Below are 25,151 nucleotides of genomic sequence, written 5' to 3'. Positions count from 1 at the left end.
ACTTCTCAAGAGCCGCTCCAACACTATGGAACTCTCTACCGCCACCCATTAGGGCAGCCCCCTCCAACATCTTCAAGAAGGCCCTCAAAACGTACCTTTTCACTCTGCCCTACCACCCCTCACAAGAGCTCTAAACCTGCAGCTGAACTCGTCCCTACCTTTCCCTCTAGACTGTAAGCCAACATGAAGAATCCACAGCACCACGTCAGTGATGTATAGCTATAGGAGAGAGCCTGACAGCTTGAGGAAGGACTTAGCCATAACAGCGACAAGACGCTGTTTTGGGCAGTCATTTTAAACTATAAAAGACCTATACATCACTGACGTGGTGCTGTGGATGCTTCGCGTTGGACTTTGACTCATTGAGGGCTATTAGGTCTATCCACTCAAGCACATGTGACCCCATTTGGGTGCTTGACTATCTGGTCTCTAGATTGTAAGCCTTTGGGCAGTGTCCTTTTGTGTCTACCTGATCATGCACCTCCATTCCTGTGCACCCATGCTATGCATCTGAGTGAACCTAACTTGCCTAATCTCCATGCTCCCATCCAGTGACTGACTAAGCATTACCTTATACTCATACTGTGCCTTGTTGTCTGGTTTTTCTTCTATTCCATCCTGTATTGTCTTATTGCTGTATATCACCCTTAAATATTGTCCATAACCTTAACTAATGTCCAGCGCTGCATAATATGTTAGCACTTTATAAATACAATAAATGTACCCTGAGGCATATAGACAGTCATAGTTACAACCTGCTTTTGAAAAACTCACTCATGCTTTAATGCACTGACAATGTCAGCCAACTGGGTACATTTTAGCATAGATGTGGCATTGAGTACAATTTTTGCACCCTGTGACACCCCCCCCCCCCCCCCCCCCAGAGAGAGACAAGTCTCCACTGGAATAATGCCACCTTCTGTTCTCTAATAGGCACTGTAAGGGGACTTTGCATCAAGGCATTAATGACTGGCAAAACATTCTAGACCTTTCCATACTGGCACAAAATGGATTCGGAAGCAGAGTTCCACGTTAAAACTACATACAGGATAACTAGTGTATGTTTAAAGTAGATAATCCAGTCAGTAGACTTTAAGCAAATTGACTACCCCAACTAAAAAAAAAATAAATAAAAAACAAACACAAAAAGAACATTCATGGGCGTTTGTCCAAGGCAAAGATCACAGGAAGCCTAACCGACACTGAAGTGAACAGGGCCAAGATTACACTTTTGGCAAACTTATTGGTAGCAGGATAGGTCTGAAGGTGATGCCACTAGTTCTGGCACAGCCATTGCCATCTTAAAGCACAACTACGCTGGCATGGCATACCTCACTAGTTACCAGGCAAGATTAACTACATCCAGGACCAGTAGTGGTAAGGTTAGTTTTCTAAAGTTTAATGCCAAACTTACCATTTCATCCACTGGACGCAAGTTATCATCCACTGACATCACATAGATATGCACTATGGAAAGCAAGACAAATACACATTAGAATGCAAATTGAAATTGTGACTCAAGCAATGAGGTCAGGGGTTAAATGTTAAAAGGGTACCTTAACTCTGAGGGATATGGGTGTTTCCTTTTAAACAATACCAGTTGCCTGGCAGCCCTGCGGATCTTTGGCTGCAGTAGTGGCTGAATCACACACCTGAAACAAGCATGCAGTTAATCCAGTCTGACTTCAGTCAGAGCACCTGATCTGCTGCATGCTTGTCCAGGGGTTGTGGCTAAAAGTATTAGAGGCATTGGATCAGCAGGAGAGTCAGGCAACTGGTATTTTAAAAAGTGGAAAAAATAAAAAGTCCTGTTTAGGTTCCCTTTAGAGGGGGGAGATATTGAAATGCACAACGCATGAGTGCAGGATCGCTGCACTAATCATTCCAATCCCTCCTGTTCTCTATAACCAGGGAGGCACCATCGTTTAAGCTGCCACTGCAGTTCTATATCAGTCTGTCTTAGTAAAGGCGTTTGTGTGACAAGTAGTTTTGTTGGACCCGCTTGCCAAGGCTGGGCAGAGGCGAGAGAGAGTCCAGCCTCAGGGCGCAGTGTAGGAGGGGCACAGGGCAGGGCTGAGGCAGAGGCGAGAGAGTGTCCAGCCTCAGGGCGCAGTGTAGGAGGGGCACAGGGCAGGGCTGAGGCAGAGGCGAGAGAGTGTCCAGCCTCAGGGCGCAGTGTAGGAGGGGCACAGGGCGGGGCTGAGGCAGAGGCGAGAGAGTGTCCAGCCTCAGGGCGAAGAGTAGGAGGGGTGCAAAACTCACTCAGCTATCATTCCCCTTTTGTGTTTGAAGCAGAGAGAAATAAATGGGGATACATGGTAGTGGCTGCAAGCCAGATAACTAGAGATTAAAGTGTTGGAGGGGTTGGGGGCCCTGGGGCACCTCTTAGTCTAATAGCAATCAGTGTGTGACGGCTGGAGTGGAAGGGATGGGGAGGGGCCCCTTAGTGTAATGGTAATCAGTGTGTGATAGGTGGGGTGGAAGGGATGGAGGAGGGGCCTCTTCGTGTAATAGCAATCAGTGTGTGACGGCTGGGGTGGGAGGGATAGAGCCTAGGTTCTCAACGTGTGGTACGCGTACCCCAGGGGGTACTCAGGCTTTATATACTTAACCAAGAACAACAAATTTAGAGTTGTAGAAAATGATAAATCCTATTTACACAACACCAAATTAGTGTTTTAGCTATTTAAAAGCAATAGTAAAGGCTTGGAAATAGTTTAAAACCAATCATGTACTAGCTTTAAATATATATTTGTCAAGGGGTACTTGTGATAATGTTTACTATGCTAAGGGGTACTTGGTGAGTACAGGGTTTTAAAAGGGGTACATACCAATAAAATGTTAAGAAACACTGGGATAGAGGGGTGCACTTTGGTGTCTTAACCTTGGGTGCTGGAGGACCTTGTCCCAGCTCTGCTGCTTGTCTATGTGCAACAAGTCACTACTATACACACACTGTGGGCCGAGGGGCTGTCTAACATCTTTGGGCACATCTTGATATGGGGGGGGGGGGGGGGGGAACCGCCTATTACTAGGGCCACACCTGTCCATTTATACTGGGGAGGGGCTTATATGCAAATCACTTTTCCTGGTTTGAGGGGGATAGTGGGTACCTCAGCTTATACATAAGTATAGATGGCATTTACATCTCATTCACTTCCAGGATCAATGGAGAATTGGGATTTATTTATTTGATTACAGGGGTGATAATTGCAACATGCCAATTAGGGTTATGCAGAAGTCACAATTATGGCCACATACATACACTTTTGAAGTTGGATTATGTACGCCATACATCATTTGGTGTAATTTCTTGCTGCTGTAGCAAAGCCCTACTTTTTACCAAAATTGCTAAGGGAATAGTGGGAGCAAATCAAATTCAAAGCCCTTGCGGTTTGAGAAAAATCTTAAAAAAAAAAAAAAAAAAAAATGTAACCATTTTGAGTTTCTAAGCCATTTTCCCCTTGGATTTTAGATTTTCTCAAACACTACAAGGTCTTAATATTTAGCAATTGGAGACCAGTCCAAAAATTTAAGGGGAACAATAGCATTTATGGCTATGAACTGGTAAATCCTGAGTGAAATTATAGTTCCAAATGAAATTCCTTTCCCCAAATTTTTGCATCATAATCATGAACAATACACAAAAATTATGCTAGACTTGTGCTTACCAGTCTGGGACTTCTTGTACAGGTACTTGTCTGTCTGGATGAAGGCAATGTTGCCACTTGGGGCGATGACCACTGATCGGCGACTCGTGTAGTTGTAGTTCCCACTGTGGGCATTTACCAGGAGGAAGACTGGAGATGGGTTTTTCAATTTTGGCACCTGGAAGGGAGGGGGGGTTAAATGAAATCTCAGGTTTACGAAGTCAAACGGGTGGCCAGTTATAGTTTACAGGTCTGGGTTCTGCAACAACCTTTTGTACACAAGAAACTAATAAAGGCTTCTCCTGAGCCAACAACATTTGGCCATGATGTAGTATGCTCAATGAGATGAACACTATCAGCATGTTAGGAGCCTCAAGGAGAGGGTTCACCCTTATGGCATGTGGGTATTGCCTATTGCCCACATTTTCCTCACACATGCCAACTTCCATTATGTTGTGTGCGGTAATGTTACAAAGGTTAGAACTCATGGAATGTGCGCACGTAATTAGTCTTTAACCATACAGTATGCAAAAACAAAAATATGAACGAGCCCATTGATTAACATCTCCTTAGTATGAGTCAGGGGCATAACTAGAAATCCCCAGGCCCCCCCTACAAAAAAAGAGTTTGGTTCGGGCACCCCCAGGGCCATTTTTGGGGGCTGGAGGGGGGGTTGCAGCATGAGGGGAATGCATTGGAGGTGCCCTCTCCTCTGTGCTTCCCTCCAGCATCCATCACTGGCAGCAGGTAGGACACATACCTCAATCCACCTAACGACTCCAGTCTCAGTGATTGACACTACTTCCTGTTGAAACAGGAAATAGCATAGAGGAACCTCCGGCATTGGAACGCAGGAAGGTATGTGTTCCTGCCCACTGCCAGTGACAGATGTGCCCGAGAGTGGGGGGGGTGGAACTGCCCCCCTCTGTCCAATGCTCTCCCCTCATGCTCTGACACCTCTGCCCCCCCCCCCCCCAATGGCTCTGGACTGGCCCTAAAGGGGCCCCCCCGCAGGTGCAGGGGTTGCATCCCCCATTGTTACACCCCTGGTACGAGTTGTGTCGGTCCATGGTCCGCTTCTCTAGGCAGGATGGTGTCAGTGATTTACTATTTAAAGATAGGGGTACCTGGCCACTACACTAGATCTGCCTCTTGAGGATATACTAACTTCCGGAATACACATGGCCATACTGCATTTCTAACCTGGAAGTCATAGCATTTGAAGATGTCACCACCAGGTGTGAACTGTTCCAAGATAACAGAATGCTCTTGATCATCAACTTCCAAGGTGACATTGACATTCATTTCTTCTGTGTAGCGTTTTAGCATCAGGCATGCTGTCCCCGTCTCCCCACTCTTCAGAAGACTGAGGATGGAAACTGAACATTGTCTGTGCAGGAGAAGAAAGAAAGGATACATATTGTTAACATAGGTAGAAGTTGGTCAACCACCAGAGATAGTCCTGAAAATTGTAAGAAGCCTTTGAGTGCAGATCAGACATCACATTCATGTGACCTCATGTCAACTGAAAATTCCTTTGATCATTTGCTCCACCGACAATAAGAGAAGGCATTTTGTTTGGCAAGAATGGCACCAATGATTCTGGGTAGGAACACACTAGGCAGAATGGCATATTCATTTTTCCATTGTGTGTTATGGAAAACGCATAGGCAGTTCTGCCTAGTGTGCTCCTACCCTGGAGGTCCTCCCCTAAATAGCAATATGCACGTTTCTAAAAAGCTTTCGGGGATCATCATGTAAATAGGGAAAATTGTGTCACTAGTGCCAGATGTTTGGAATTAACTACATCTCACTGACCATCCAAGACTGGATCCACACTATGCGCTTTTCTGAATGCTTTGTGATTGATTAGAGCTTTTTAAGAGCTCCGACTTGGGCTAATACTATATGGGTCATTTTGTAAACATGTACTGTGGGATATTTGTTGTCTAGCACTTGTATACATGTATAGCACCTTCTGAGGAAGCCTTGTATAGGTGAAAGGAGATTTCATTAGGGTTCTATGCAGGGGCGCCCCTAGCAATTTTGTCACTCCAGGCGAGAAAGTCTGTGGCGCCACCCCCCACCCCCATGGCGCCCCTCCATGAAAATAGTCATAATGTGGCAGCATTTCATCAGAAAATCCACGTAATGTAAGGCTGCAGAAGTGAGCTTATGGGCCAGTGAACTGAGCCTGTTCCACCCCCCGGGGACACAACATCTGGTGGGGGGGTGAACGCAGTACCACCTGCATAGCACTCATGATCGCCTGGTCGGCCTGGCACCTTCTACAACGGCTCAGAAAGAGGCACAAAGTAGGACAGAAGGAGTCGCAGGGGGACAGAGGAAGGAGTCGCAGGGGGACAGAGGAAGGAGTCGCAGGGGGACAGAGGAAGGAGTCGCAGGGGGACAGAGGAAGGAGTCGCAGGGGGACAGAGGAAGGAGTCGCAGGGGGACAGAGGAAGGAGTCGCAGGGGGACAGAGGAAGGAGTCGCAGGGGGACAGAGGAAGGAGTCGCAGGGGGACAGAGGAAGGAGTCGCAGGGGGACAAATAAAGGCAAAGGGGACATAAGGAGGCATAGATGACAAAGGAGGAAAGAAGGAAGCACAAGGCACAGAGGTGTCAGCTGCCTGCAACTTACTCTAAGTAGACGCAGCAGAAGCAAGTAATATAACAGGGGTGTGGCTTAATCTTGGGTGGGGCTTAATCCAGCAACATGGCGCCCCCAGGAGCAATGGCACATACTGTCTATGCCTAGAGGCGCCCCTGGTTCTATGTACAGCACTATGCACTTCCCTTGAATCCCTATTAGCTTTTTGCCTCCCTGTGTGCAGTGGATTGGGTTACCATATACCCTGAGGTGTCGGGAATTGGATAGGTGATCTTGTCCTTTCCATACACCTTGGTCCCACCCACTGTTACCAGTGTATGTTCTGCAACCTTCGGATGAGATAGCTACACCTCACGCACAGTGTCGGGTGGAGGGGGATTAGCCAAGACCCTCATTACCGGAGGTTGTAACCCCTATTTGAGGGCTCCACTGGGGACCGACCAATATTTGTGGCGGCCCACTCTTAATATTTATTATAATAAAGTTAAATACTAAAGTTAATACTTTTACATATGTACCTATAGGGCATGTCAGACAATAGTGGTTGTAGCAAGGCCCAATCAAAAGCTTTAATTTAGGGCCCATACCACAGCCATGTAGTATGACAAAGATTGTACAGGCAAGTTCTCATATGAAAGCAGTCAAAAAATTATGCACCCCAAGTGGATTTGATTGGCCCCAATCTCATACTACATACAAATTTGCATGCATTGATCATACTGACTTTAGAAATATGCCAATAAGACTCATCTGGAGAGAAGGGGAGAAGGGAATTGAGGGTCTGGCTAGACATGGTGGCAGGTATGTTAAAAAAAAAAAAAAAAAAAAAAAAAACCACATGCATTACAGAATAATGCACCTTTTCAAGTCTCCCTGCCATCATTCCCATATTGCTAATACCACTCATTCCATTGCGTTTACTGGAACCCAACGCGGGACTCCTGTCATCACGGAACATCTCCACAGTCTGGCCTCTGAATCACATCAGAGCCTCCCAGGGCAACATGGCATCACAGAACAATGGGGGCTCAGTGGTGTGGGCGCGCCATCAAAGTGACAATTACATGGCCACTATCTCTGGGAAGACCAGGCTCTTTGTGAGCAGACAGGTGCCCACTCTCTGCTCAGGAATTTCTTACTCTACAAGGAACAACGAAGAAGCCGCTCGATCAAAACAAATACATCAGCAACCAGCTTCGCATGAATGGGACTTGGGTGGTTTTGCAAATTGCAGGAGTCCATTGTGGATCTGTGGTCCAGAATCTGCTGGCCCCAGTCCACTTTTGAAGTGAAAGGAATCTGAGGTTTGGGTCACATGTAAACATTAGGCAACGTTCTAAAACAGTGCTGTCCTAACTCTAGTCATTGCATGCCGAGGTCTTCAAAAAAAAAAAAAAAAAAAAATGTTTGCCACAGCTCAAGTTGATTGACGGGACTGAACCAGGAAAGGCGTGGTTCATAAAGTAGAATGGTTCCATCCTAAACTCAGGCATGGATATGGCCCTGAGGACTAAGATGGACAGCTCTGCGCTTGGGTCGCTTTTCCATGCAGAGCAGAATACACACATGTAAATCTTCCATTTCAAAGGGAACCTGATGCAGTTATATGGGGAGGCTGCCATATTTTATTTCCTTTTAAACACGATGCCTGGCTGTCCTGCCAATTTGGCTGCAGTAGCCTGAAACAAGCATGCAGCTAGTATGCTCACATCAGTCAGGAATACCTGATCTGTATGCCAAGCATATCCCATTCACTTGCAATTAAGACAACCCCTTGAAGTGCACCGAAAGAGTGATATGGATGTTTCCTTTTAAACAGTACAAGTTGCCTGGCAGTACTGCTGATCTTTGGCTGCAGTAGGGGGCTGAACACCAGAAACAAGCATGCAGCTAATCCAGTCAGAGCACCTGATCTGCATGCTTGTTCAGGGGCTGTGGCTAAAAGTATTAGAGACACAGGATCAGCAGGAGAGTCAGGCAACTGGTATTTTAAAAAGAAAAATACAAATCCTTTTCAGTTTAGGTTTTCTTGATAGTAAGTCCTAGCAGGAATTTTGAGCATGCTCCAAATATAAGCCCTAGCTGCAGTAAGGGCTCCTTCACACTACAAAATCTTTTCTAAGTGCTTTGTGATTTTAAAAGCCATTGCTAATGTTATCCTATGTGAGTTCACACTGGAGTGAGGAGATTTTGCAAAAATCCCCCATAGCATTGCATTAGCAAGAGCTTTTAAGAAAGCTCTCCTAGGCCCAGTGCACACCAAAAACCTCGAGCAGATCTGCCAAACGCTGGAGGTTTTTGAAGCAGATTTCAGAGCGATTCTAGGCTTGATTAGAGAGGTTTTCTAAACATGCCTAGCGGTTGTTGGAGCGTTTTTGTGTAGCAGATTACAAATATTCTTACAGTAAAGCTGTTACTGAACAGCTTCTGTAACAAAAACGCCTGGAAAACTGCTCTGATCTAGCGTTTCCACTTTCCTATACTTTAATATTGAGGCAGAAACGCCTCAGAAAAAAAAAAATAATAAAAAAACCCCGCTCTGGTGTGCACCATCCCATTCACTTTCATTAGCCAAGCGGTCCTCCCCCCCCCCCCCCCGCAACAGTTTTAAAAACGCTCCAGAACCGCTCTGGTGTGCACCAACCAAGGGGAAAAAAAAAAAAAAAAAAAAAAAAAAAAAAAAAAAAAAAAAAAAAAAAAAAAGCATAGCTACTTGTGTTTCTACTGGAGCCAATTGTCTTGCAGACAGGACTATGGCTCCAGCATTGGGCCAATCACTGCACTAGCTGCTACTCAGCAAATGCAGTGATTGGCCCAATAATGGTGCCATGGTCCCACCTGTGATACCATCTGCTCCAGTAGAAATATTCCTCATAGGTTGAAGATCAGGACCACAGGGAGGACACTAAAGGTACAAGGAGACACATGCAGTAGATCCAGCAGAGGAAGAGGTAGCACAGTGTGGAATACAGGAGGTCACAGCACAGGAACTTGTGTGTTCCTAGAACAGCCCCTGAAAATAAGCCAAAAAAAAAAAAAAAAAAAAAAAAGACGAAGAAACTCAGATCAGGTCAAACATGTCAACACTGGTATGGTCAGAAAAACAAAAGTTTGCTTTCCTAAAACAGAAAGAATTTGCGATAATTCAGGTTGGAGTGAACTTGAGATGTCTCCCAGTGCATCACTGCTGAATATATGGAAATTAACCATTGTACCCTTAGAAGCTAAACACACCTCCAGAACCGCTGGAATGCAATGATGTGTCAGCTTGTTAATATGTACAGAGCCATAATAATCCAACATGCATACAGACTGTTTCGGATTGTTTGATCCTCATCAGTGCATGGCATGGATTAATTTGGCTCTATGGAGTAGGGCTTGTAAATCCGAGAGGCACAGACTAACCAGCAAGCTCATGGTGACCCAGAACTCATTGGAGTGTGTAAGGGACTACAATGGTCCTAAAAGCCCCCTTACTAAGATGTTAAGAAAAACAAAAGTTTGCTTTCCTAAAACAGAAAGAATTTGCGATAATTCAGGTTGGAGTGAGCTCGAGATGTCTCCCAGAGCACCACTGCTGAATATATGCAAATTATGGTATGGTCAGTGAGCGAGATGCCTAGTTCTGTATCAACTTGGAATTACTTCCCAGTGTTTGGATTTGAAAGCAAAGCAAATGAAGCCAGTGGGATTCAATTGGTCAATTTCCAAGCAAGATTTGGATTTTCTGCTTATCTAAGTCAGCCTAGGCCAATGATACAGCCATTTGTTGTGTTCAGTGGAAATGCTGGGATCATGAATAGTTTACAGCATTCTGCTTTGTTACTACAGGGCCCCTTTTATGGAACCACCTATGACCATCCACCAATGGACCAGAAGGACACTGCTTCATGAGTAAGATCATTTCATTGCTAGACTGGACCACCACCAAGCACCTCAGCTAGATGGGGACATCACTCTAGCCACTGCAGAGGCACTATGCTCTATGCCCCAACCGCCAACCCGCCCATCAAAAGAGAGGTTTTTCTGCTTCCTGTTAACTTCCTAGTGATCAGCATAAAATGCAAAAAAAAAAACAAAAAAAAAAACCACATGCTATATGTGCAAAACGCAAGTGCAAAACAAACGCACCCAAAAAACACACAAAAGCATATCCAGCAAAATGCAACTGTTCACAAACCGCCTAGTGTTTTCCCAGCCTCAAAGTCATAATATGAACTTTGTTTTGGTAGCGCTGCAGAATTTCCTCCCATATATACAAGTTGCTCTGCTGGACTTATTGGCTTCCTCAGACACTGACAAGGAGTTGAGCCCTTCCCTGGACGGACAACATATTGAATGCTCTGAAAAATGACAGCACTATGTAGATGCGTAAAGTCAGTGACTGCTCGTAGCACTCAGAATATGCTGAAATGTCAAGTTTGAGCAAACAGACTGTCTGCAACATGACTAACCCAATGCTAATCAGCAACTGTGTAATTATTACAATTTCTCTACTGCTGTGTGTTTAGTCTGTCGAGCCACCTTGTCTGCTGGTGTCTGATGATCCCTCAGCAAGTACCTGATACCAGGAAACCATATCTTGCCGTGTTGAATTAGGAGGTGCTGGTTCAGAGTGGACCAACCAAAAAACAGCAAGTACATTTAATTGGCCCAACTCCATCCTGCACAACATTTGCATGAAGTGTTAGTATCTCATGGACCAACTCTAGATGACCAGTGGAGGTCTGGATATAGAGGAAGGGCATAACTAAAGGGCAGCAGCTCCTGTGATTGGGGGGCAGAGCTTGGCCCCTATCCCCCCCCCCACACTAAACTTCAGCTGATTTATGAGACTATACTTCCCATCAGGCAGGGACAATTTACCATAAGGCATGTGCCTACAGGCACCTGATGGAAAAACAGCTCCCTTCCCTCCGAGCACCTCCCTCCTGCTTTACCTATGAAGGAGTCCCAAGCAGAGTGTAAATGAGAGGTTTCTTATCTGAGTCTCAGGATTTCACTGATGAGATCTCCCTTAAGTTGGGGGCACACCTAGCATCTTAGTATTAGCCTAGGTAGCCAGAGCCATCCTCAGTATTTGTGGGCACTTGTACCTACTTCTGATGGACACAGCTGGAGCAGCCAGTACATTGCGGAGCGGGGATGGGGGGGGGGGGGGGGGGTTGTAGGTTCATGCAGGGCGCAGTGTAGGGTGCCAGGACATCTGTGCCTATAAGCCCCTGTGATGTAATCTGGGCCTGGTATCAGGTGTTTGTGGCTACACTTGTAATGGGTGTGAAGACTCGTATGAGATGGACCCCCAAGGCTATGAAGGGCACCAAGGGGAGGGTGTGAACATTGAAGGGGTGAAGGATTTGTAGTTACGTCACACATTGAGTAACCTCTTGCCCCATCCTCTTGACTGTATAGAGCATGGCCCAAAGAACATCCTACAAGCTCTTGCCACTTATGTTCAGAGGGTTCCTGTGCAGCAACAGAGCTGTAGGAGGAGATTATGGGTTTTGGGGGAACAGCAACAAACTTGAATTGGATATATACTAGGGATAAATTTAATAGGACACCCGATACAAAAAATGTTCAGTCAGACAGCTTCCATTAGCAGGGGCGTTGCTAGCCCCAAAGATCAGTGGCACATGCCCTGGATCTATTCTGTGGTGCCCCAGATGTCCCGGCAGCAGTGCTCATCTCTAGCTGCTTGGTCTCTAGGTTCTGGAGACATTTTTCTGGGCTTCTCCCCCTGGCATCAGAGAACGAATCAGAAGCTAGATTTCCTAGCATCTGATTGTGGGATGCTAGGAGGAGAATTACCAGCTAGAGGAGGATCTTTCCAGACAGAGTGGATGGAGGAGATGAGTACAGTAGTTCCTCCTGTGGGTGGGGGATCTACGCAACATTTTGCTGGGCAGGCCTACTTAGACTGCAGTTATTTCTCACCAGAAGGTGTGGCCACTCATTCTGGTGAGTGGCCACACCCATTTTGTGGCTGGAGTGCCCTGGACCTCTTGGGGCCCAATCACACTAGAGCATTCTGCCGCGATGTCATCAAGATGCTAAAACGCTAGCACTTTTAAAACGCGCTAGTGTAATAAAACCCTATGGGCCCATTCTTACTTGGGCAATTTGTGCTAATCGCCACAAATCGAGAAACGCAAAGACGTCACCTGCACCATTTTCAGGCGATTTCACAGCAATTGCGTTTCAGTGCTATAGAATGCGCTAAATGATCGTGGAAAAACCACCACAAAAATCACTCCTGCAAAAACGCCAGCAAAATTCACCCTTAGGGCTCTGTCACACTACCTAGAGGCAGCGGTACAAAAGGCTAAAAACACTGCCTTTTGCCGTCAGCGGTTTGGTGCTTTTTGAAAGCGTTTAACGCCAATACATGACTATCAATTGAAATGAGAAACGCCGCAGGCAGCCCTCAAAGTGAGCTTCAAAACGCAATGCTCAAAAATGTGGTGTAAAGGGACTCTGAGCAGTGATTAAAAACAAAATATGAACTTACCTGGGGCTTTCTCCAGCCCACCATAGGTCGCGAGGTCCCTCTGCGTCGTTCTGGTTCCTCTCCCAGCCCCTCAGAAATGACACTAGGTGGCTCTCGGGACCGAGTGTTGGGCTTCCTCTTCCTGAAAGGATGTTAGTAGTCATCACGGTGGCCGGCATGACAGTACAGTGCATGCACAGTTTAATCGCGCATACGCAGTACTGTCACGCCAGCAGAGATGAGTCCTCTTTCAGGAAGGGGAAGTCCAACACTCGGTCCCAGTGTCACGGGGAGCCATTTCTGTGGAGGGACTGGGAGAGGAACCAGAAGGACGCTGAGGGACCTCCGGACCTAAGGTGGGCTGGAGAAAGCCCCAGGTAAGTTCAGATTTTGCTTTTAATTACTGCTCGGAGTCCCTTTAAGTGTGAAACAAATTCAGGTCCTGCAGCTTTTCTGAGGCAAGTCAGCCTCAGTATAGAAAAGTGGGAAATTTAAAAAAGGCACAATTTTCCAAGCTTCTTTTATACAAAAGCTGTACACTTGCAGCTCTACTGTACAAAACATGCTGAGCGTTTGTCATGATGCTAGCCAGGGCCGGTTTTGTACCGCCCAAGGCCAATGTTACCAGCCGCCCCCTTTCAGTATAGGCAGTGATATGACCCCTCCCTCCAGTACAGATAGCCAGATGACCTCACCCCTCTTTCCCTCTAGTATAGGTAGCCTGATGACCCCTTCTCCTCCCCCTCCAGTATAAATAGCCAGATTACTCCCTGAATCCCTTCCTCCCCCCCCCCCCCCCCCCCCTTTCAGTACAGCTCACCTCCACACCGCAGCAGCCATCAGTGTCACTCAACCGCTCTGCTTGTCTTCAGTGCAGAAGCTTACTCTCTCCAATGCTGCCCAGGTCCATAGCCGTCCGCCACAATGCTAACGTGCGCGGAGAGCATGGCGGCCGCTGCACAGGTAGCTGCCAGCAGAGTACTCACAGTCAGGTGCTGGCCTGATCTCCCTGCATTGCAGCAGTTGTAAGCTTGCAAATGCTGCATCAGATTAGCCTGCTGCTTTGGTGCCCTTCCTCCTGTGGTGTCCTAGGCCATGGCCTAGGTGGCCCTGATTCTAGAGCTTTTAAATTTTGAATGCCCCATAGGCAGGGCCAGAGCCATCATAGGAAAAAAATGGGCAATTGCCCCAGAGCCTGTAGGGGCCCCCAATGTGTCCCTCCCCCTTAACTGTTGCTCCCCAGGGACTCTGCAGAGTGTTAAGTTGGGAGGCGATTGGGGAGGGTCAGCAGCCAGCTCAGGGGCCCAGGAGGGGAATTTGGCTGCAACAAAAGGCCTCTAATGGCGCTTTTTGGTTGGGGGGCCCCCAGGCTAATTTTGCCCTAGGGCCCAATTGTTACTTGAACCGGCCCTGCCCATAGGACTATACCATTGTGTTGCAATACAGGGATACTGTCCGTTGCAACAGACTGTGGAAGCTTTTTATGCTTTCCAGACAAACCTATTAACTTTCTAGGAAAGCAGGCTGGATGCAGGCTGTGCCATAAGTTTTACATAGCCAACTAGTAAAACTTCTGTACTGGAAGACAGAACTAGAGATGGCCCGAACGGTTCGCCTGCGACCGGTTCCAGGCGAACTTCCAGTGGTTCGCATTCGCCAGTGAAGGCGAACTTTTCCGGAAGTTCGATTCGCCCCCATAGTGCGCCATTAGGGTCAACTTTGACCCTCTACAATCACAGTCAGCAGGCACATTGTAGCCAATTGGGCTACACTCTCCTGGAGCCACACCCCCTTTATAAAAGACAGGCAGCCCTGGGCATTTACTTAGTGAAGGGACAGCTGCTGGCAGACTGACATAGGGAAAGATTAGTTTGGCTCTTGTAGGCTTGTTAGCTTGCTCCTGGCTGATTGTTATTGCTAAAAATCACACCCCTCAACAGCTCTTTTGAGAGCTAATGTTCTGATGTGTTTTTTTTTGTGTTGCCCACTGACACTGCATTATACAGCCCTATCTGTTGCAGCTGGCCCTTAGTAATTGCTATTACTGTGCCAGCCAGGCCCTGCCTAACTATACTGGGACACCTAAGCCTAACCAACTTTGGGGACACCTATCTATACTAGGGCACCTACCTATGCCTATCTACCTACATACAAGATAAGGTCGTTGCTTCATTGTGGACAGACCAAATTTGATCAGCTGGACAGTCACTGTTCTAGCATTGAGCTACCACAGCCCGACGACCATATGGGCTTGAAAATCGCTATCGCCGCTTTTTCCTTAGGGACTTTGGGCATGTATCCCACTCCCCCATGCCCCCCTCCAGGTGTTAGACCCCTTGAAACATCTTTCCATCACTTTTGTGGCCAGCATAAATGTTTCTAGTTTTCAAAGTTCACCTCCCCATTTAAGTCTGTTGCGGTTCGCACAAACCGAACCTTTGCGGAACTTTGCAAAAAAAAAAAAAAAAATTTCGGAGGTTCGGGCCATCTCTAGACAGAACGGGACTGCAGACAATTTCTTCAGGCCCGTACACATGCGGCAGGTTTCAAGCAAGTTATGATTTGAATGCCATGTTCATTTTTTTGGTCAAATAATTTTAATTGCTGCGGTAACAGTTACTTTTTTTAACCATCAGTGACTGGGGCCGAGCACAATGCTTAATACAGCAACAAATAGCAGGTGCCAACTATTTACAGCCATCTTTTGCATTGCAGCAACCCCAGTGCCTGCCTGATATTATGCAAGTGCCTAAATCTCCCCCCCACCACCATAATTTATATGGGTGCCTATATTTTCCATCTTTGCAGCCAGCCTCTGATCCAAGCATCAAAAACGCACCTCTTCAGATGGGCACAACGGGGAAGTGGAAAACCACACATGACAGTGCGCAATATAGCATTCATTACAATGCATCCGTGTGAAAGCAACCCTTCTGATTCCTGTTGAGGCTCATATCCATCACAATTTCCCCAACAATTTTTTGAGCAGCAAGTGGTCGTTTTTGCAATCCTGCACTGTGGGTACTGGGGATGATGAGATGCAATTTTTTTCCAAGTGAATGCAAATTTATATGCAAATATGCACAGCTTCAAAATGGACCAGTCAACCTGGGTTCATTTTCAAACTGCATATATTTGCAACTCTGATCATTCCTAGTGGGTACAGGTATGCGATCACACATGTTTAGTGAGGCCCACCGAGAACCACTGTCACAGCAGATCAGATCCTCCCTATCAGCTACAAAGTACTGCCAACACAAGCAGGAAGAAAAAAAAAAAATTATATCTATATTATGCTTTTAATTGCTTTTGAAACCACCATAGGCCCCATTCACACTTGAGTGTTTTGCCAGAGATTTCAGCAAAATGCTCAAACACTAGCGCTTTTGAAAGCGCTAGTGTAATTAAACCCTATGGGCCCGTTCTTACTTGGGCCATTAGTGCTAATCTCCACAAATCGCAGAACGCAAAATCGCCTGCACCATTTTCAGGCAATTTCCCAGCAATCATGTTTCAGTGCTATAGAAGACACAGACACACACACACACACACACACACACACTTTGGGCCCTTAGGGCCTGAACCAACTACCAGCATTGTGTCCACTTTCCAGTTACACATCAATGTTACAGATGCTGAAAATCAGACAACAGCATTAGTAGACTCCAGTCCTTAAGACCCACTCATACTAGGAGAAGCCTTGAGCATTTAGCAATTGATTAGGGTTTTTATTAAAATCACAGTAAACCTCCCCCCCCCCCCCCAAAAAAAAAAAAAAAAAATAATAACCACCCCACTCCAAAAAGCACTTCTAGTGTGAATGGACCCTCAGAGTGTCTGTATTTTTGCAGGATGTGCCATTTATCACTCACTATGTATACATTTGCAGCACAGTGGTTAGAAAGCTCACCTTGCAGCACTAGGTCACCACCCAGTTCAAATCCCAACCAGGGCATAGTCCGCACAGAGTTTGTATGTTCTCCCTGGGCCTGCATAGGTTTCCTCAAGGGACTCAAGTTTCCTCCCACACCTGAGTTAATTGGCTCGCTCCCCCCCCCCCCCCAAATAAAAAATAGCCCTGGACTACAATACATACATAGACATAGGACAATGGTGGGGGATTAGCAGTGGCATAATAATTGGGGGCCCTTGGCCTAAGGGGCATCATAGGGCACACCCTCTACTACAGTATTATCTCTCTATTGGGCCTGTGCTGGTAATCACTTCTTTTTGGTGCACCATATCAATTGTTATGTACAGAGTGCTTGGGGGCCCCATTATAAGACTTGCATCGGGGCCCACAGCTCCTTAGCTACACCACTGGGTATCAGATTGTGAACCCCTCTGGAGGGACAGATAAGTGACAAGACAATATACTCTGTACAACACTGCCAAAGATGTAAGGAATATATATATATATATATATATATATATATAAACACTAAATATTTGCTGTTTGCCCTTCATAAAATAAATATAACCATAGTAACAGTACTCTGGAGTACAGACCACCCATACAATCACATCTCATTGCAGGAATCACATCTCATTGCAGGAATCCCAGCAGTGCTCCTATCCCATTCCTGTGCAGCAGTGACATATAGAATAATGCTATCTGTACACACAACTCTAGCTGTAGCTGGCTTGTAACACACAGAGCAGGCTGGGATGCAGATAAAAGCTATTACTTACGGCTCTGAAAAGCCTCCAGCAATGAAGGCCAGGAAACCCAAGATAAACAGCCTCATGTCTGCAGACACCAGGCAATCACCCCTACTGCTACTCAGCCCTGCTCACCTGCCTATTATACACACCTGAGAGAGGGCGGGGCCCTCATCCATCTTTCCCAGGCTCCGCCCTCAGTGTGGAGGGATGGAGACATTGCACAGTCACTGCATGCCTGGGACAAGGAAGCAGAACGAGGACGGCTGGATGTGCTGCTATCATTATTATTGTGTCACTCATCACATAGTACAGGGACAGGAATGCCAAGCAGTCTGCCAGTCACTGGGCTTCCAATATCCACAGACTTTACACGTAAACCACCCTCATCACATCTTTAAGATGTACTTACGGTACTTTTATTTATTTTTTTATTTTTATTTTTTTAACAAAAGAAGGCAGAGATCAGTTTCTGAAAGCAGCATATACTAGGCTACATTCACAGTGGCGCAGCATAATGGCCGCTTTGTAACACTGCTTGCCGCACTGCAACGCGCTACTTTAGCGTCATTCAAAGTGCCGCGGTGGCATTGCGGTGTATCGGCGTGCAGCATGGTAATACAGTCATTACCGCAAAACACGTGCATTAGTGATTACAGTGAAGCATACTTTTCATTGATTGTCTGCTTCACTGTACTCCACGGTATGCAACACAACGCGTAGATAATGTGCGGCGCTGTTTTCCCGATCCATTGCGTTGCTTTCTTGCTGTTACAGGGAGCGCAACACGACAGCCATTGTGAACTTGAAGTGAAATAAAAAAATCTGATATTTACCTACAGGGATGCTCACCGGATGCTCTCATGAGTAATCACGATTTAAATGAGGTTCAACTTCTTGCCGACCGCTCCACGCCAATCGGCGTGAACACGTCGTCAGCCCCAGGACTCCGCTCTGCCATCAGTCTCCCACCGGCCATCACCGCTCGGAGACTGTTAGATGGCAAAACTGCCTTCTAATTACCCCGTACAGCACTTCGATCTAAGGCAGCACTGTACTGGGGACAGCCGTGTGACACAGCTGTCCCCTCTGTAGTCCAGGAAGTGATCGGCTGTCATAGGCTGAAGCCTATGACAGCCGTTCACGCTGATTGGCTTACTGGGGAAGGCAGGGAGGAGGGAACATAGAATAAATTAAACAAAAGTTAATTTTTTTTAAAAAGAATGTAATAAATATTTATAAAAAAAACAAACAAACACTGGGGGAGCGATCAGACCCCACCAACAGAGAGCTCTGTTGGGGGGGGGGGGGGGGGGGGAGAAAAGGAATGTGTGCTGTGTTGTGCGGCCCTGCAGCGAGGTCTTAAAGCTGCAGTGGCCCAATTACTAAAAAATGGCCTGGTCTTTAGGGGGGGTTAACACTGTGGTCCTCAAGTGGTTAATTGGCACAGGTGTGCAGCGGGGATACAAGGGGTTATTTACCCATAATTCTGCCGTCCCCCCTGCGTTCCAACGAGCTTGCACGTGTCCTATTGGTCGCGTTGCTAGCCTCACACCGGCGCACTTCTTCCTTCCGGCTTGAAGGAGGAAGTGCTATATTGCCGCGATTGAGATTTTTCGAAGAACAGTTTTGCCACAGTACCATATGCCTCAGGCCTGGTTTACATTAGCGTTCTGAGCCAAAAGGATCCGGTGAGCGGATCTGGTCTCCGCTTCACCGGATCCGGATGGCTCTGTCCGCGGCCCGGTTCACATAGTGAAAACTGATCTGATCAATGATTGATCGGATCCATTTTCACTCAGCAAATACAAACCTAATTTTCAGTAGTAGCCGGCGGTAGAGGCTTCCTCTTCTTCTGCTGTGACTACACAGCGCGTCGTCACATGACGCGGAAGAAGACGGAAGCCTCTACCGCCGGCTACTACTGAAAATTAGGTATGTATAAATAATAATAATAATCCGAACATGTGTATAGCGCTTTTCTCCAGTCGGACTCAAAGCGATCAAGAGGTGCAGCCACTGGGACGCGCTCAAGAGGCCACCCTGCAGTGTTAGGGAGTCTTGCCTTGAACTCCTTACTGAATAGGTACTTGACCTAGCCAGGATTGGAACCCTGGTCTCCCATGTCAAAGGCAGAGCCCTTAACCAGTACACTATCCAGCCACCCCTGGCTCCTCCCTCACCCACCCGCCTGGCTGCTGCACCCTCCTTCACCCTCCCGTCGCTCAGGTTCACGTCGGCCCATGCCCCCAACCCCCGTGGAACGGTTCGTTTCTTCACTAGCACGAAGAAATGTTCCATTTCCTATTGCCCCCAATGCTGCAGCTTTTTTTGTCCGGATCCGTTCCACTGGGCAGAACGGTCCGGAAAATTGGGGTCTGCAGCATTTTTTAGATCCGTGGACCGGAACGTATGGAACGTATCCATACCAACGGACGCATGTGAATGGATCAATAGGTTAACATTGGATCCATTCACATCTGTTCCGTTTGTACAGTATACGTTCCAGTTACGTTCCGGAAAAAAACGCTAATGTGAACCGGTATAGACACACCTCAGCAGTACCACACACTGCGACTTTTCAACTATGTTGTGATCTAATCGCACCATTTTCAGGTGATTTCCAGGAAATGGCGTTTCAGTGCTATAGAAGCACAAAATGCCATCGTGACAAAATCGCCGCACTGTTCAGTGATTTTTCCGCGGAAAAATCACTACTGCAAAACGCTTTGAAAACGCAGGTGTGAATAAACCCTTAGGGTGATTTCTAAAATTGCCAGCACTTTAAAAAAAACGGAAACGCTCATACTGTGAACGATCCCTAAGAGTCTATTCTAGGGCTTGTTTACACTGCAGGTGTTTCCGGTGTTTAAAAACGCCCCTCGACCGCGTGAACAATGAATGTCTATGAGAAGGTTCATATCAGCGAGGGTCGTGCGGGTGTGGCTAGCAAAGCGGTGCGTGTACCATTTTCGGGGTGATTCCTCCTCAATGGAAGGTATAGGAAAATCAGGTTTTTAACGATAAAGACATGGGGCCTGATTCACAAAGCGGTGCTAACAGTTAGCACCCTGGTGAAAAGCCCTTTATCATGCCTAAACTCAGTTTAGGCATGATAAGTTTAGGGCCCATATGCAATTAACTTTTTCTCCTGAGTTTTCTCCTAGGAGATATTTTCAAACGTATCAATAAAATGCCTTTTAAGCTACCAGAAAGCAAGAAAATACACAAAATAATTCTGATAGTCCTTTTTCTCCAACTTTTTGGTACTTTTTTAGTTGAAAAGTGCTGGAAAGTTATTTTAAATTGAAGTTGAAAAATTATCTCCTAGGAGAAAACTCAGGTGAAAATGTGAATTGCATATGGGCCTAGGTGTGATAAGTTTAGGTGTGATAAGTTTAGGCATGATAAGTTTAGGTGTGATAAGTTTAGGTGTGATAAGTTTAAGCGCCAACTGCGTTAGCACCGCAGTGCACAGCTGATCAAAAGTTTTACGCTAGCAAAGACTGGTGCACTTCGTATAAAGTTTAATGGCGCTGCTTTGCGTGCGGGACTTTGCAAGTGATCTAAACTTATCTAAACTTAGCATGCCTAAACTTATCACACCTAAACTTATCATGCCTAAACTTATCACACCTAAACTGGCTTTTCACCAGAGTGGTGCAATGGTTATCATGCCTAAAGTCTCTAACTGGGTTAGCACCGCTTTGTGAATCAGGCCCATTGGGTATGATTCAGGAAAGAGTGCTAACTGATAGCACGATCGCAAATTTTCATGCGCAAATGTGAATTTTCATGGGCAAATGACAACACTTGCGAGCGAAACTTGCGTCAGGGAGTGAATTACAAAACCGCTTGGACAAACGCTCACAAAACCATTAAGCACAAAAACGAATCGCCCACCCAAGCGCCGGGAATAGAAAAAAAAGATGCGTCAAAAACCACCCTAGCGGAACGCAATGTGAACAAGGCCTGAATGCTGAAAAATGTATGTGTTTTACATGATCCGTTGTTCCACAGCATTGCATTGTGAAAGGCATTCCAGTGAAAAAAAAAGTAAACAGTTAAAATATGACACAACTGACAGGTTTTGGACTAGTCCATCTCCTCATGGGCGGTTCTCAGACCCCTTTCATACTGGCTCGATTTCAGTGCATTGCGTTACCCAATTTTAATGCAGGCTGACACTAAAGCAATGAAAGACCACTTCATAACCGATGCGATGTGATGTGATGAGGGGAAGTTTCCGATTTGACGCCAGGTCAGCAACGCATTTTGGGACAGCATCTGCAATAACGCACGTTGCTCGTAAGTTACGTAAATCAATGGTGACGCAGAGATTTTAAACTGTTTGGCGTTAGCATTGCAGTGCGCATGCACATGCGCCAATTTTCTTGTGACGCACATCCTGTTTGCTAGCTATAAAGGTGCCGTTTTTCAAACTATAGTATGCGCCACATAACATGCGCCAAAAAATTAGAATCGCCAAATCCACAAATAACAATCTAGCTCTGCGATGGAACATATTGCTTGCAATACGTATTTCTGCGAAGTGAACAGTAGTGTGTTTTGGCGCCAAGAATGACATTAATGGTAATTAACGCTAGGGATGATCACAGATGTGCAAATCTTTCCAAGTTGATGCAAATTTATGCAAATCTTTATGCAAATATATGCAGCTTGAAAATGGACCAACCAAATTAAACCTGGGTTTAAATTGATTGGTCCAATTTTAAACTGCATACATTTGCGTAAAGATTTGCATCATTTCAGAAAAACTTTGCATCTCATTGATCATCCCTAATTAACGCAGGTGTCTACGAAGCCTGTTGTTTTGCGGTGCATGGCGATGCAATACTCTAATTGCGCTGTATACGCGAACAGTGGCGCCAGAAGGATAATATTCACTAAGAATGTTAAAAATAGAGGAGGCAGAGGTGGACTTACCGCCTCCTAACAGACACAAAATACTGTGTTGAATGTTCAACAGAAAAAACAATTTATTTGCACACTCCAGAAAGTGCAAGTGCAACGTGTTTCGGAGGTGTATCCAGCTTCATCAGGCAATAAAAAGGAGCATAGAACTCATACAAGTCTCTGTCTACTAATACTCTAATTGCAACCCCCCCTGAAAATGCTGGTTGACAATGTGAAACCAGCCTCAAACGCATATAGTGTGAACTGACCCATAGGGAGATGGACACTGGGTTGCATGTCAGTTGTCCGATCAGTTTTAACTGACAACAACTGATTCAGTGTGAATGGACCCTAGTAAATGAGGGAAATCATTACCAATATTCCACCATCGTTATTAGCCAGTTCTTAACAGTAGAATATCGATAATGTTACCGGGTACTTACATATTATACTTTCCAGCACACTTGGGAGCCTTCTGTTAAAAAAGTATATTTACTTTTCTTGCAAGGTTGAACCATCTTTAGAAAGCTGAATGTCTTGGCTTTCATATGTAGCAAGTCCCAAGTCGGTATGACGCACGGTTTCTGAATAAGTGGGTGCTGAAGGAGGAGTGCCCCCTACACTTGGCTGTTGCTGTTACTATTAGAAGCCTTAAAGAGACACTGAAGCGAAAAAAATATATGATATAATGAATTGGTTGTGTACTATTAATAATTACTAGAAGATTAGCAGCAAAGAAAATATTCTCATATTTTTATTTTCAGGTATATAGTGTTTTTTCTAACATTGCATCATTCTCTAATATGTGCAGATTACACAACACTCAGCATTCAAACTGATTCTTTCAGAGCAGTCTGTGAACTATGACCTCTCCTGTGCCAGAGGAAAAGTAAATAGTTCAGGAACAGTTGAGATAAATAAAGTCAGAAGACAGCCCTCTCCACGACTTTGAAAGTCGTAGAGCTTAATGGCTTTTTTGCATAGAGATAACAACTGGAGTTTCTTACCTCTTCCTGTACTGGAAACAATTAGAATGATGTATCTGATCTTAATGTTTTATTTCTTAGCTGTACTACACATACAAATCATAATATCATAGTTTTTTTTTCGCTTCAGTGTCTCTTTAAAGTCCCCGCCCCCCCCCCCAAAAAAAAATATTGCCTGTCAATTAACATCAGGACTAGGTTCCAGACAGTGGTCATGCAGCCCACATTGGCTATCATTTATAAAGGGGTGTCCGGTAAATAAAATCAGTGCGGGAAAACACTGCATTCAGTAGTTTAGACTTCAGTGTGCTCATTCATAAAAATGTTACCAGTTGCGCTAGCACTGCGGTGATTTCCCGCACTAGGCTGGCTCTAGGCTGTCGGGAGGCTGGCGTAACAGGAGAAGCTGCCTGAGTCTCTCCGTTTGCTGCTCTCACTGCTGCTGCTTGGGAGGTCTGTCCATTCACTTAAATGTATTCCGCATGCTTATCGCTACTTCCAAGGGAGCGGTATTCCCCTTCCTTGTACCGCCTGCTCTAATCTTTATGAATTGACATTTAAGAACATTTGTTAACATAATCACCACAGGAGGTAATTTATCGCTCTGCTCGGGAATGTCAACTTTTGTTGCGGAAACAGCCTTTATGAAGGCAATGTGGTCGGTAAAGTCAGCGGTATTAAGCATTTCCGCATGCAGAAATGCTTTATGAATGATAGCCATTGTGTCTAAAGTCCAACTGCACAACTGGGACATGACAGTTTTCAGCCAAGACACCTCAAAAAATTATGCAGCAATTGTGTTTTGGGTTAAATATAGGTGTTATCAGTGGCCTGTGGCACGCTGGCCTGGCGGTGGGAGCTGCAAAGGCAGCAGGAGCAGGTGTAACGTGTGCCAGGAGCATGCCGGACGTGTCACGTGGCACTTGTCACGTAGCACTTGGCCAGGGGCGCCGCGAGGCACCAAGCTTGGGGCCTCACGTTTTTAGGGACCTCGGAGGCTCGTCGACGTCATCGTGACGTCACACGGTTACCCGCAGGCCCCGCACTGACGCCGCGCAAGCCAGTTTACAGAGCAGGGCTACGGGAAGATGGCTGCCGCCGAAGCCCTGCTCTGCAGACTATTTGTGTCTCCAGTACAGGGCTTCAGTGGCAGCCATCTTCCCGTAGCCATAGCCCTGCTCTGCCTGACTGAGGAGCAAGAAGTCCGGGGGAGCTGAGCGCCAGAAGCCGGCCGGAAGAGAAGACTTCTGTCAGGTGAGTACATTCTTTTTGTGTCCCAAACTGCATTTATTATGTGATGTAATGTGGCCCAAACTGCGTTTATAATGTGATGTAATGAGGCCCAAACTGCGTTTTTATTATGTGATGTAATGTGGCCCAAACTGCGTTTATAATGTGATGTAATGTGGCCCAAACTGCGTTTATAATGTGGTGAAATGTGGCCCAAACTGCGTTTATAATGTGGTGAAATGTGGCCCAAACTGCGTTTATAATGTGGTGAAATGTTGCCTGAACTGCATTTATTATGTGATGAAATGTCGCCTGAACTGCTTTTATTATGTGATGAAATGTGGCCCAAACTGCGTTTATAATGTTGTATAATGTGGCCCGAACTGCGTTTATTATGTGATGAAATTTCGCTTGAACTGCGTTTATTATGTGATGAAATGTCGCCTGAACTGCGTTTATTGTGTGATGAAATGTGGCCCAAACTGCGTTTATAATGTGATGAAATGTGGCTCAAACTGCGTTTATAATGTAATGAAATGTCGCCTCAACTGCGTTTAATATGTTATGAAATGTCGCCTGAACTGCGTTTATTATGTGATGAAAT

General features: G+C 45.9%; 1 protein-coding gene across 1 annotated transcript in view; it reads right to left on the bottom strand.

Moving 5' to 3' along the window:
• The window catches only part of LOC137535923 (pregnancy zone protein-like), a 28,419-nt gene extending 10,899 nt beyond the window's left edge, over positions 1-17,520 (bottom strand). Inside the window, exons 1-4 of the mRNA XM_068257812.1 lie at positions 17,445-17,520; positions 4,854-5,040; positions 3,672-3,828; positions 1,415-1,467 (exon numbers count right to left, since the gene is read on the bottom strand). Of these exons, the coding sequence (XP_068113913.1) occupies positions 1,415-1,467; positions 3,672-3,828; positions 4,854-5,040; positions 17,445-17,500 (453 nt within the window). The 5' untranslated portion in view covers positions 17,501-17,520. The remainder of the gene's footprint in view (positions 1-1,414; positions 1,468-3,671; positions 3,829-4,853; positions 5,041-17,444) is intronic.
• Between the last annotated feature and the right edge of the window lie 7,631 nt (positions 17,521-25,151).

This window comes from Hyperolius riggenbachi, chromosome 10 (genome assembly GCF_040937935.1).
Source record: "Hyperolius riggenbachi isolate aHypRig1 chromosome 10, aHypRig1.pri, whole genome shotgun sequence".
NCBI classification, from domain to species: domain Eukaryota; kingdom Metazoa; phylum Chordata; class Amphibia; order Anura; family Hyperoliidae; genus Hyperolius; species Hyperolius riggenbachi.
The sequence above is the reverse complement of the archived record's forward strand: the minus strand, read 5'-3'. Positions and strand labels throughout refer to the sequence as shown.